Genomic DNA, 14,753 nt, shown 5'->3' on the forward strand with positions numbered 1-14,753 from the left:
TTAATGCATTTGAATGCTTTAGAAAGTGGGACATTACCATTTTTAATATAAGAGCCAGTATTACTGGCTCACTTTTGGCTCATATGCTGTTTGCCGATGCCGGCAGTGAGCCGGCAGTGCCGTAACGTTGCCAGAAGTGGCCCACATCCGTATGCTACCTGGGGAGCTTCCTCCCTGGACAACTCAGCAAACTTCCTTTACTTTTCCTTTTATTTCAACTCGACTATTTTCCTTTCTACTCGGTGCTTTTGTTTTCTGTTTTTTCCCTTCCTTTCTTTTGTTTTCTGTTCTTTCCCTTTCTTTTCTATTCTTTCCCTCACTATTCTTTTCTTTTTTAAACAAACCCACTTTACCGTTCGCACTGTTTTAACGGTGCGACGCCGGCTGCTGTTTGACGCCGTGTTTATTGCTGCCTTCAAGTCGTGTCGGAAATATCGTATTTACGAGATGAGGGCACATGAACGGCAACTCAAAGTCGTATTTACCAGTGGGAAACTCGGATTTTTCGATGAGCCCCGAGTTTCCGATGTGGGGGCTTGTATACATTTTGTACACTTGTTCTGATGAAGAATAGCAATAGTCAATTTTTACCCGACCAAAAACCACTTGAACGCACATCATGTCGTAATTACGACCTCCGAACTCGTAAGTAGGAATTTCCGAGGAGGACTTGAAGGCAAGTACCGCTGCGCAGCTGAGTCTGTTTGGCACTGATTGCCGCTGGGGATTCTGGGGATTGGAGTTTTGAACCCCAGATCCGCCAGCTCTTCCCCTGCGCCGCCCAGGCCCCCTGCTGGCGGCCGACTCCACGGACGGGACTCTTACAGAAGCAACCTCCAGTTGATTTAAAATGCAGCAGCTCGGGTGCTAACTAAAACCAAAAAGTTTGATTATATTAGTCATAATCTTTTATCACTGCACTGGCTGCAAATTAAATTTTTCTTTAATTACACTTTATTTTGACTAACCTATAAAGCACTAATTTGCCTGGTGCAACAGTATTTGAGTGAACTTACTTAGAATTACAACCCAGCTTTAAAAAACTTGGGTGTCACAATGTTTACTTTGTTTACATGCTATTCTATGCACAATTGGTATTTTACTATAAATGTTTTTGTTCATATCACATTTTAACTACATTTTGGTTTTTTTAACCCTGATGTGGTTCTGGCGTGAACCTTTTTAGCCATCTGAGGCTGAGGCCAACAAGTTTTAGGCTTGCCAACCATGCCTCTTCTGCTAGATATGATGGACAACTGTCGTGTCTGCACTCACAATGTCCAGAACTCACTATTAGACTTTACTGGTTTGAATGATGAAGAACTTACATTTTTATGCTATTTTACTGGTTATGACTTATACTGATAAACCTGCCCAACCCATCTTGTTCTCAATCGATCATGTTTTGCAGTGATTTTTTTATTTCTTATTTTGTTATTTCTCGATGATTCTTGATGTCGCTGTAACGAATTGTGATTTGACGGTGAAGACACGTATGGCTTTTCATAATATCAAAATGGCGTTTTCATAGTAATGATTTGAGGCGCGGTGTCGAGTCTGACATCATTAGAAAGTCTCTTGTCGGTTTGATTTACGCTTCATCTGACCAATCGCTGCTCCACTCTTTCCCTCGTGTTGCGATTCACAGGGCCAATCGGAACACCAGACAGGAGGAACAATAATCGGCCTTGCACTGAGGTTTGGTTGTTTTGGTGAAGCCCTGGATGAGATTCTGTGAGTTTTGTTTAACATTGTTAACTGACAGCTGTGTGTATTTAAAGGGGGTTAATGTGAATAACGTAGCTGATGAAAATGACTTAAATACATAACTATGGGGATTTAAAGTTTGTAATAAGTTTCATGGGATAAGTACTGTAAGCCTATGGATATCGCCAAAATTGTGCTAAAGTAATAACGTCGTTTATTGTTAAATTCTTATGTGTTTATAAAGTCCTGAAAACAATGCGAATTCCACTGGACATAAGACAGGGTTCACATTTTCATATTTACCAATTCCAAGTTTGTGTAGAAATCTATTGTTAATGCTAGAGCTTTATTGTAGAGTGGCAACATTGTTTCTTTTAAGAAGCATTTAATCACCTCGTAATGGTTAACTTTTTATTTATAAAGTGTCAGCACAGTAAATGCGGCCAACAGAAACTTACATGGCAGCTACAACTACTGTTTAGCTTGTAATACCAGTTGTTTAGAAAAATTCTTTCATTATATTGCTTACTAAATAATAACCTGGATGATTCTTCTACAGGTTTACCAGCACTACTGCTTTGGAGTTAAACTGGACTTGGATTATCATCAACCATGAAATCACCCTAGTTTTCCCATGTATGGAATTGTTTTCTAGAGTTATTTGATTTCTCAAGTACGTAACGGTGGTATTCTCAATTAGTGTAGAACGTCTGAACATTCGACCTGGAGATGGATCAGCAAGCAGGTGGTGCAGAGGACCCCAATAAACCATCCAAAAAGAAACCAAATGAAGAGGATAGTAAGAACAAGAAGCTGGTATGTACCTATTACACATATTCGTTGTGTACAGCATGAGTCTGATTCATTTTTATTTAGGCAAACGGTTAGACATCCGCTCATATAATTAATGTAATTAAGCAAGCTATAATTTATCTAGCAATGTGTCCTTTTTAGTTAAATGCAGAGGTGTAATAACTGCTGTCAGACCCTGCAGTAAGAAAGTCCAAAAGTCTGTTTTGTTCTTTTAGCAGAAAACAGAAAACTATTTGCTAGCTAAATAGGTTTTAAATGAATTACATGAACACTCCTCTGTTAACTGATAAGATGCTTTCTGGTTGTAAAATAGTTTCATAACATTATTATTGTTATTACATGTGTATTAACTTGTTTTCCCATTAATTCTGAACATGTCATGTTTTGCATGTAATGCCTGACTTCCCCTAACATCTTGCATTGATGTATGATTAGTCTTTTCAGCTATTACTTGTCAAAACAGGGTATTTAGAAAATATTTAGACCCATTTACTTTTTGCAAAATTGTGTTGTGGATTTGATTTTAAATTGATATAACTTCCCATTTTTAAGCATAAATCTATAAAAAATCTGTAAGCAGAACAGCAAGCATTATTGTGCAAAACAGTGCACATCACCTGGCCAAAATAACTGATAAGATTTAATGTGGTGTTGGCAGCATCCTGCTATAGCGATGCATCTTAGTGACTGGTAGACTGTTAAGAATTGAGGAACCCATAAAGACAGCCAAATACATTTACATGACATTTACATTTTCAGCATTTAGCAGGAGCTTTTATCCAAAGCGACTTATAGTACTTTGACAGTATACTGTCTAATCAATTGAGGGTTAAGGGCCTTGTTTAAGGGCCCAACAGTGACAACCTGGCAGTGGTAAGGCTCGAACCAGCGACCTTTTGATTACTAGTCCAGTACCTTAACCACTAAGCTACAACTGCCAATACAGGAACATTCTTAAAGAAAACTTCCTCCAGAGTGTATGCAAACTTAAACTGGGGTGATTGTTCACCTTTCAACTTGACAATATCCCAATAATACAGCAAAGACAACACTGAAGTGGCTTTGGGGCAAGTCTCTGGATGTTCTTGAGTGGCCAGCCAGAGCCCAGACTTAAACCCCATCAAACAGTTCAGACACTTGCCATCCAGTCATATCCAAGAAGCCTTGCAGCAGTAGTATCTGCCAAAGGGCTCCTACAATGTATTGAGTAAAGAGTCTTTAATATTTTGTTATTAAGACATTTCACATTTAATTTTTCCTTTTTCTTTGTAAAAGTAAACGTGTGTTTTCTTGATTATGGTTGACTCCGTGTAGATTCATGGCTAAAATAGCAGTTGTATCTGATCAAAATCAAATCCATGAGGATGAGATGTGCAAAAAGTCAAGGTGTGTAAATACTTTGTGAATTTACTGTATGTAGCATAAATGTTTCATGTTTTGGTCAGTGGTCGATTAGGCTCTTTAAATACAGGAGCAGTCAAAAGGAAAAAAAGCAAATCCGTTTTTAAAGCCAAACCCTGTTTAACCAAAACCAGTGCTTTACCTCTTTTTGCTGTTTTATTTTATTTAATTTTAACATGTTTGAAAAAAAGTACTGTGCAGCTGTACATGTCAGTGTTAAAGTTTTCAGACTGGGATAAGTGAAAGAACTGGTCTTTTTGCAAGGGTAGGTCCTGACACTTTGTTTACTTCTGGAGTCAAATCAATGTAAGCAATAACAGGATCTTTTAGAAGTGCTCTAAATGACAGGAAATGAAACTCAAGGAAATGGGAGCACAGGAAGTGGGGGGGGGGGGGGGGGGGGGGAAGGGAAGTAACAAAGCTTGGTATGTTGGCTACGCTGGTAAAAGACATTTTGACACTACCTTTAAAAAGAGGCATTTATGGTCTGTGGCCACAAATTTACCACAATGCCCACTTTTTATAGCAAAAATATATTAATGACCATCAGATGAAGGATATAGGGTGTGTTGTTAAACCTAAAAAGAGTGCTAAGTTGTAAAAAAACACAAACACGAACTAATGAACTCCGTGAGCTTTGCTCAAAGGTAACAGTCCATACGATACACTTATCAGACAATGTATGTTTGTTCTGGTGAAGTTTCTCTTGCTCCTTTGGTTTTAGTGATTCAGAAACAAGGCTAAGTCACATAAGAACATGATTAAGATTTGTATAATTTCATTTAAAATAATTTAAAGCTGCTGTTAGTTCGTATTAGAATTGATTAAGCTGACGAGAGGAATCCAGTGTTGTGCTGTAAGGAGGCATAAACCACAGTATATTTTTATATTGTGTTTATGCCAAATTTTGCCTTTAATTTTGTCTTTAATTTTGAACAGAATCTATTGCATTTAAAATAAATGTCTTTGACCCGTGTCCAGTTAAACTAGTTCTAGGGTAATTAATGCTTTAACTGATCAGCTTTTATGTTTTATATAAGTGTGCCTATTCTAAATTTAATGAATGCAACACTTTCCAAAGTTATGTGTGTGACGTGTTTTTTACTGTATTACATCATCTATAGCAATGTTTCGTTTAGTATTTGGGAAGTAAGGACTTGAGTTGTGGTTGTAAAAGTGGAAGTTTTGCCCATAGTTGCTTGTTATAGCACTAGCTGCTCATCAGTCATGGATCTCAGTTGTTCTATGTTGTGTTGCATTCAGTCGATCTAGCATCTTCGCTGTCACTACAAATCAAAACTGTTTTGACATGTGCGGAAGGTTGCTTGTCTTTATCAAGCTAAAATAAACAGACTTTTTTTTTTTTACTATTTTCTTTTCTTTTCCAATTCCAATTGCTTTGCTGCTTTATAACTCCCATGTTGGCAAAAGGACTAGCAGACTAGCATTTGTCCCCTCCAGTACTTTATGCAAGAGTTAATTCACACAGAAAGCTGTACCACATACGAAAAGTGATTCATTGCCATGTGTAAATTGCTGGGACCTTGTACAGATGCGGAGGTTCAAATACATTTCTCTTCCTCACACATGGCCACATGGTATCACTGCTGAGATTTCAACATTACGACTTAAGTTGTGTGCTAGTGTATTAGACCATTGCACCACCTGAGCGCCCCAAAGAGGGACATCTTTGGTAAAAAAAAGGTCTAGATGCCAGCATATGTTGTGAGTATATACCAATCTAATATTTAACCAAAATAAATTTCAAAGGTGGACTTTTTAAACCACAGCAAACGTCAAATGAATTCAAATGATCTTGAGCCCAAAGATGTTGACTATGTTTTTGGATGTTATTAATATATGGCTTTTGCTTTGCATAGTGGAGACCTAAATTGCACTTATTTACATGGGCAGTGTTCATTTGGTTTTAAAAGTACTGTACAAGTTTGTAGAAGGTGGAGATTTTCAAATCCAACCACATAGAAGCAAGTTGAGGTTAAACAGTGGCAAGAAAATTCTAAGTATTTATGAAGAAGAAACCTTAAAAGGAGCAGGGGATCAATTAGTGGCATAGAGGGTATTTGGTATGTTTAATAAATACTAAATAGTAAGTAAAAATAAAATTATTCATAACAAAATTTATAGAAAAAGGTGAATGGAATTAATTAGAGTTTATGATCTTTCAGTTTAGTCTGTGATTGAGTAACGTCTGAGTCTTTGGACTCATATTGTGAGTGAAGTCACTGCAGATTCCCATCACACCAGCAGTTCTGAAGAATCAGCATTATTGGAATGACATCCTCATACTTACAGGCTTCAGTCTTAGGTTGGTGAAAAGAAACTACAGAACCACCATGTTAAAAAACAAAAGTTGTGGTTAAAATATCATGAGTAAATTGTGTAGCATTTTTAATTATTACAACTCAGTGAGAACTAGAATGTACCACAGCCATGAGCCATCAGCGCATCTTTCCTCCACCCTCAACAACCCTGAGTGATCATAAGTGAGAGGCTGAACGAGAGCAATCCATCAGCCCTGATAACCCCGAATGTCTATGACCCTGGACCCCCAAGGCTATGTAGTGCTTAATAGGTTAGTAAAAGTGTTTTGCAATGAATGCAGTATTTTGGGGATTTTTGCGACCTCTTTGGGATTTCTGTTAAAACTTCCACGGGTAAATAATATCTAATTATGTAATACCTAATTAAGCGTAGGTATGAAGGGAGCATTAAAAAAAGGCTCAGTTACTAGCAAGAATGACTGAGATTCATTATTATATGAAAAACTGTTTGAGCAAAAAATCTAACCATTGAAGAATAAGTTTTTTCAACTCAATTTTGGAATTTGCCATCTATAATCCATAAAGTTTTTAAGAATTTGAAGAAATCTTCTAATCTAAAGGGCAAGGTTAAAAATTCACTGTTTAATGCCTGTGACATTTAAGTCCTTACATGGTAAACTGACACACAACATACTGACACCATAAATGGAACCACACAGATGTGGAAAGTAGGGATGTCCCGATCACGTTTTTTTGTTCCCGATCTTTAATTTTGATCCCGATCCGATACCGATTCTCAAACCGATACTTGTATTTTCTAGATATTGTCTAGATAAGAACTAGATAACACTGTTTACACAGTGCACACTTCAAGTACATTACAGTTATTCAAATTAATCCAATCTATATGTTTAACAACTGAATAGCTCTGCAGTGCTGTAGGAAAAAAATTGCCTGCATCCAAGCTATTGCTTAATGTTCTTTTACAAAATAAAAGTAAACAAACCTAGTGCAGCATTGTAGTAAAAATCAAGTGAGATAATTAGTTTCACTTTGAACTTTATATTCAAAGAACATAATTCTGTTTAATGCAGTGATACACAAAAAATTAACAAAAATCTCCACTCACAAGTGGTGTAGCAGCTTAACTTGAATATAAAAAAACAAATAAGTTACTTAACAGCATTACAGTAACACCTGAATACCAAAATAAAATGGAAAGTCACTCTTTTGTTATGAAGGAAAGCCAGTTTTTAAAGTGCTTGTATTGTGACAATGGTTTGATGGACGGGTCTACGCAAAGTGAGTGTGTTTTGACCCTTTGGGGCTTCCATAGTGCATGGGATAGCGTGCTCGGCTCTGGCTGTCCGCTATTCGGAACAGAATAAGTTAATAGAGTGTTTTGCTCCCGACAATTTGTGAATATACCGTGTATTTTATTTATTTATTAAGCGAGTGCATCACTACGACGCTCGGTTACATAACTAAGCCAATCAGAGAGCTTGATACTGAGATGTCGTTCAGTCTTGTAACATGTAAACTGGTAAAAGCTGTATGTTATGGTCCTGAAGTTTTCATACTCGGATTAAAAGTTATTGTTTTGTAAACCGGTGTGATCCTTGACTCACATACCATATAAACAGTAAAATTCTACAGTAATGAACGAAGCTCTACTCCTACCGCCTTGTGAAACGCTCGCATTACAGACATTACACCGCTGTTGGACTCGTTTCACTTTCCAATTTAAAGTATTTCCACACAGCGGACATGCTGACGTAAAACAAAAGATCGGGTTATGATCGGCATTAGTAAAGCCGATTTCCGATCAGTTAAAAATGCCTTGATCGGCCCTAGTGGAAAGACGTGCAAAGCTCTTTTCAGTAAATAGTTTAGCTAAGACTTCACTATGCAAAACAACAGTCATACATCAACAACATCAAGAAACACTGCCAACTTCTCTGGGTTTGAGCTGAGCAAAAACCTCTCCTCAGGTCTGACATCCAAGTCCATCTTTTAATTGCTTTTGGAAATAATGGTCCTTTTATTTTCTAGACCAAGAGGAAAAGGACTACACCGACACTACACTGTTAGTTTAGTTTAAAAGCCATCATCTGTCATGTTATGCTGAGTGGTACATGAGCATAGAGCAACATATGAACTTTTTTGACACAGGTCAAAAAGTACTTGTAATTACAGATGTCTGTTTTTATTTCTTTTTTTTCTTATTTTCTAAACTTATTTGGAATTGGTTTTATAATTTGAATCGGTTAACTGGTGGACTGTGTAACCACCATGGCTGATACTTTCTTACAGGAGCGTTGGACAGTTTTTTTCTCTCGAATCAGTGATATTACACTTTCTTTTATCATCTTTTTTACACAAGTTTCTTTAATGATTTTGTTCAATTATCTTAAATTATTCACTGTGACAAATATGTAATAAGATTGTCAGAAAGTCATAAAGAAGAACTTTTCCACCAACAATATATTCAGTAAGTCCTAAACACACATTCTACAACTGTACAATTAACTGTACAATTATATGTTCTTATTGTTTGGCCTCATATTTACCTGAAATGTAAACAATCTGAGGTAAATATTTTAGGGAAAAATAATTTTTCATTGAGATTTAACTTTGCTACACTAATGCTAAACTACCTTTAGAGGTCAAAAGTTTTTTTTTTTTAATGTTTTTTCAGTAGTTTATTACATGTTTTTGCTACAGATCCCTGTTTCTATGGGTTAACAATTCTTTGTTAATTAAAGTCTGTTCTTAAGATGTGTTATAACATTACAATTATATTGATATATTACTGTCAAATATTTTCATATTACTGGCATGGCAGTTATCATTTACAATTAAATGATTGTGACTGACAAATCACAGAATCAACACATAATACTTTTATGCTTTCTTGTTGTTAGTGGTTCCTTATTTGTGTTTAACTTATAGACAAAAATAAAAGTAACTTTAGATTAAACAATTAAAAAAAAGAAAAAACAAATATTCCTACATTAATGAAGGTTATTTTTCTACATTGCTATGACATTAAGACTTGTTTTAACATGCTGCTGACCATTTTTAATTAACATAATTTCATATAATAAACCGCAGAACATTTTACATTTTCTCTATTTTCTATTGATATTAGTTAGTTTTTGCAATAAAACAGAAATTCTAGTTTTGTAGTATTATGGTAAAAAACAAAACCTAATAGAACTTAAGGTGGTTGTTATATTCTTCTTATTATATTATTAACTGTGGTGTTATTTTCATACTAATTTATAAAAGTTGTCTTTATGAAGAGTTGGTATCAGCTGCCCAGACATTGTGTGCCATCTAGTGGCAAAACAGGATTGCTGTAAATAGCAATGTGGCATATATTATAACAGTATAATAATAATAGTACTACGTATAAGGGTCAATGACGTATAAGGATTTTCAACAGGCCAATTTTAAAATACTACAAATAAGAGTGTTTCTTGCAATTGTTCACTCGTTTAGAATGTTGTGTACACGTAAATTCCTATTAAAATGTTAAATTAAGTCATTTTAGTGTTTTTTCATTCAGTTGAATTGGCTGTGGCCTAACAAAATGTCATGTGGTGCGACTGTGATTTATTTTAACATGCTTAAATTTTTTTTTGCAAGTACTTAATAATATAATGTGTTTAGAAACAAATTATGTTATTACTTTGAGTTTTTGTAAATAATGTACTTGTATTTTTTGTTGTATAACATCAAATTCACTTCCTTAAATGTACTTAACAGACTTATTTTTCCTGTAAATCACATTAAACACATTAAAATGTTTTACAATTACCATTAACTTAGGCATACTGCATATTTCAGTAACATAAGTGAGATTTATTATTTATAATTTAATTCAGTTACGTCTGTTATTGGTTGCACCACATGATAAGTGGTCGCCCCAAATGACATGGACCTCCTATTGTTAAAAATTTGAAGAAATCAATTAACACATTCCCTACAACAATAGATTTAAACCAGATTTTATTAACATTTCATCGAACTGACATGAATAGAAATGTTTCACAAACTTTCCATGAAAGGGTGAAACATGGTCTGTAACAATGCTTAGGTAGGAGCTATGTGTCAGATTAACATCCACATGGATGGCAGGACCCAAGATTTCCCAGCACAATGTTGCCCAAAGCATCACACTGCCTCCGCCGGCTCGCCTTCTTCCCATAGTGCATCCTCGTGCCGTGTGTTTCCCATGTAAGCAATGCACACGCACCAGCACCCGGCCATCCACGTGATGTAAAAGAAAACGTGCTTCATCAGACCAGGCCACCTTCTTCCATTGCTTCGTGGACCAGTTCCAATGCTCATGTGCCCATTGTTGGCACTTTCGGTGGTGGACAGGGGTCAGCATGGGCACCCTGACTGGTCTGCGGCTATGCAGCCCCATGTGCAACAAACTGTGCTGCTGTGTGTTTTCTGACACCTTTCTATCAGAACCAGCATTAACTTCTTCAGCAGTTTGAGCTACAGTAGCTCGTCTGTTGGATCGGACCACACGGATCGTGTGCATCAATGAGCCTTGGCCGTCCATGATGCTGTTGCCGGTTGACCACTGTTCCTTCCTTCAACCACTTTTGATAGATATTGACCACTGCAGACTGGGAACACCCCACAAGAGCTGCAGTTTTGGAGATGCTCTGACCCAGTCATTTATATTTATATAAATATATAAATAAAAAAGAATAAATGCCTAAAAATGCATAATTACCAAAGTGAAATTACATTTACTAATTTTAATTTAGCATTTTTCACAAATTGTTCAAAGTTTAAACATAAATCATTGTTTCTGAAATATTAGAATATTAGTCATATTGCAATAAAATCTATTCCAAAAATACTATAATAAAGTACTTTACGTATATAAATCATCAGTTATATATATATATATATATATATATATATATATATATATATATATATATATATATATATATATATATATATATATATATATATATATATATATATATAAAAGCACAAATACTGCCAATCTAGGACATATATCCATCATGGAAATCACTCTGCAATGGTCGCACCGCATGATATTTGGTCGCACCACATGATTTTTTCAAGTTTAGTTCAAATTTACAGGCACAGAATTGGCCACCTAAACAAAATAAGCTAGCTTCCCACATAATGTGATTCTGAAATCTATAATCAAAATATATGTTTGTAGAAATAACTTAATATTCATTATATTTTTGAGGTCATACCACATGATATCTAAACATGGCAACTACATACCAGCTGTTAAAAAGGTTATGTTTTTGAAAATTGAGTTTGAGTTACAAACCTGCTTGTTGCTTTCAAGGGCCCTTGACAAATAGGTGTATTATACAACTTCCAGTCTTTAACTTGTTTTCAAAATAAAAATCCCAAAGTGGCCTTTTCTTCATGGTCGCACCACATAATATTTCATAAAATGGGCATCATCGGACAAAGTTTGTTTGTATATTATGATGGAAATTAAAATAAAAATACTTTGCATTTTTGTACAGTACTGCAAAACACTTTGAAAATTATGCCAAGTAGGGCAGAAAATAAAGACGAATAGGTGTAGAGAATTTAAATAAAGTTTTTTAAACAGAAGTCATGGCCAGACGGTCGCACCATATAATATTTTGACACTTTAAAAGACAAAAAATGACAATTTACTAATGTTTTGTTAAAAGTCAAATTGAGTACATATATGGGAGAGATATTACATACATATGGCATCTTTTTATGCATTTAAACATTAACTGAAGAAAATGCAGTCGGACAAAAAATTTTGGCGTCACGTCAATGACCCATAAATGTTATAAAATATTATAATATTAATATTATAAGTAATATATAAGTGTAATAAATAAGTATATATATACATATATACATATATATATTTATATTTGATCCCCTGCTGATTTTGTAAGTTTACCTCCTTACAAAGACTTGAACAGTCTATAATTTTTATGGAAGGTTTATTTTAAGAGAGAGACAGAATATCAACAAAAAATCCAGAAAAAAACATTAAATAAAAGTTATAAATTAATTTGTATTTAATTAAGGGAAATAAGTATTTGATCCCCTACCAACCAGCAAGAATTCTGACCCCCACAGACCGGTTATGTGCACAAAAGGCACACAAATTAGTCCTGTCCCTGTATAAAAGACTCCTGTAACAGAATCAGTTTCTTCCGTTCAAATCTCTCGACCACCATGGGCAAGACCAAAGAGCTATCAAAGGATGTCAGGGACAAGATTGTAGACCTGCACAAGGCTGGAATGGGCTACAAGACCATCAGCAAGAAGCTTGGTGAGAAAGAGACCACTGTTGGCACGATAATTCGAAAATGGAAGAAATACAAGATCATAGTCAATCGCCCTCGCTCTGGAGCTCCATGCAAGATCTCACCTGGTGGGGTAAGAATGATTCTGAGAAAGGTGAGGTCAGCCCAGAATTACACGGGAGGAGCTTGTCAATGATCTCAAGGGAGCTGGGAGCAGAGAAATGCTGGATATGACCCAAAGAACACCATCCCCACTGGCCATTTCTCTGCCTCCAAATACGGCAAGTGGAGTTGATGCCAAAGAGCTCAATTTTGGTCTCATCTGACCATATCACATTCTCCCAAGCTTTCTCGGAATCATTCAGGTGTTCATTGGCAAACTTCAGACGGGCCTGTACATGAGCCTTCTTGAGCAAAGGGACTTTGCGGGCACTGCAGGATCTCAATCCATTACGGCGAAGTGTGTTACTAATGGTTTTCTTGGTGACTGTGCTCCCAGCTCCCTTGAGATCATTGACAAACTCCTCCCGTGTAATTCTGGGCTGACCTCATCTTTCTCAGAATCATTCTTACCCCACCAGGTGAGATCTTGCATGGAGCTCCAGAATGAGGGCGATTGACTAATTTGTGTGCTTTTTGTGCACATAACCGGTCTGTGGGGGTCAGAATTCTTGCTGGTTGGTAGGGGATCAAATACTTATTTCCCTTAATTAAATACAAATTAATTTATAACTTTTATTTAATGGTTTTTTTCTGGATTTTTTGTTGATATTCTGTCTCTCTCTGTTAAAATAAACCTTCCATAAAAATTATAGACTGTTCAAGTCTTTGTAAGGGGGTAAACTTACAAAATCAGCAGGGGATCAAATACTTATTTTCCCCATACATGGGTGATTCTTCAATTGCGGGCTCTTTTTACCATCTTAACTTTTGAAAAATAAAATGAGTAATAATTTAGTTTTAATTATGTCAAGACAATGCTTACATGCTTTAGAGCAAAGACTTAATGATGGCCACAATTGAATTTTAATATTTCATATTTATCTGCGAAGTGGCATAGCAAAATGTCATTATGTGTTGGTAATGACGTGTTGCGGTAATGACAAATTTTACTTTTTTTAAGAAAAAAACTAGCTAGGCCATGGATTTGCTAAAGCTAGTCAACAGCTAGTACAATATGCACTTTAAATACATATAAATAATGTGTACATTTCTTTTTTTTTTTTTTTGGTAAAGTACTGCCATATTGATGTAAATGGTAATGACGCTGAATAAATATACTCTATGATCAGGAGGAATACATGATTAAATTACTCACATTTCCAGACTTTAAAATGTCAGTCTTCTGTCATGGCTGGCATGTGCTTCCTTGCGAGTCTTTGTTTCCATGATTACAACATAAACAAGTGTTACCTTCAAATGATTCCCTACAGAAACCATACACTGTTGCGGTATTGACGATAATGCTGGGGACAGTAATATATTGCTCAAAAATATGCATAGGTTGTACAAATATGAAAAAAAAATTACATTTTGGTTCTTTTTAAGTTATAATAAAATACAGATTGTGATTTTTATAATGAATTGATCACTTTTTAGCATTTTATTAGAGCAGAGAAGTTTTAAAGTCTGGGTTGGGGACAAGGCCAAAGTAGCAAAATATTGATGTTTAAATCATCATAATTATTTTGGTATGTATTTTTTTTAGTGATGCAATGAATGATCTTTTTAATACCTAAAATATTTGTTTTGTAATAAAGTATTTTTAACACAAATTTATAACCTAGGGACGTAAAAGTTCCCCCAATTGAAGAATCACCCACATACACACATATGCACAGTACTCTGCAAAAGGCAGAAAGGTGTGGGAAAAATGCTGCAAAATAAGAATGCAATTAACAAAATGCAAGGTGAATGAACTAAAGTGAAATCTAAATCAAATCAATATTTGGTGTGATTCCCCTTTGCTTTCAAAACAGCGTCAATTCTTCAAGGTACACTTGCACAAAGTCATTGATTTTGTAGGATTATAGTCAGGCATATGATTAACAAATTATACTAAACAGGCGGTAATGACCATAATTTTCTAAAGTACACAGTCATTAACGGAAACAGAAACAGCTGTATAGAAGCTTAAAAACTGGGTGAGGAACAGCTAAACTCTGCTACAAAGGTGAGGTTGTGTTTCATGTCACAGATTATACACTGTGGCAGACTGAGCACAGCAACAAGA

At 35.5% G+C, this 14,753-nt stretch overlaps 1 protein-coding gene across 4 annotated transcripts in view; it reads left to right on the plus strand.

Annotated features, from left to right (window-relative positions):
* The first annotated feature begins 1,684 nt into the window (after window positions 1-1,684).
* The window catches only part of diaph2 (diaphanous-related formin 2), a 496,954-nt gene continuing 483,885 nt past the window's right edge, over window positions 1,685-14,753 (plus strand). For all 4 annotated transcript variants that reach the window (XM_063000538.1, XM_063000542.1, XM_063000539.1 and 1 more), the window contains exons 1-2: window positions 1,685-1,734; window positions 2,267-2,523. In XM_063000538.1, the coding sequence (XP_062856608.1) occupies window positions 2,437-2,523 (87 nt within the window). In that variant the 5' untranslated portion in view covers window positions 1,685-1,734; window positions 2,267-2,436. The remainder of the gene's footprint in view (window positions 1,735-2,266; window positions 2,524-14,753) is intronic.

The sequence above is a fragment of the Trichomycterus rosablanca genome, chromosome 8 (assembly GCF_030014385.1).
Source record: "Trichomycterus rosablanca isolate fTriRos1 chromosome 8, fTriRos1.hap1, whole genome shotgun sequence".
Classification (NCBI taxonomy): Eukaryota; Metazoa; Chordata; class Actinopteri; order Siluriformes; family Trichomycteridae; genus Trichomycterus; species Trichomycterus rosablanca.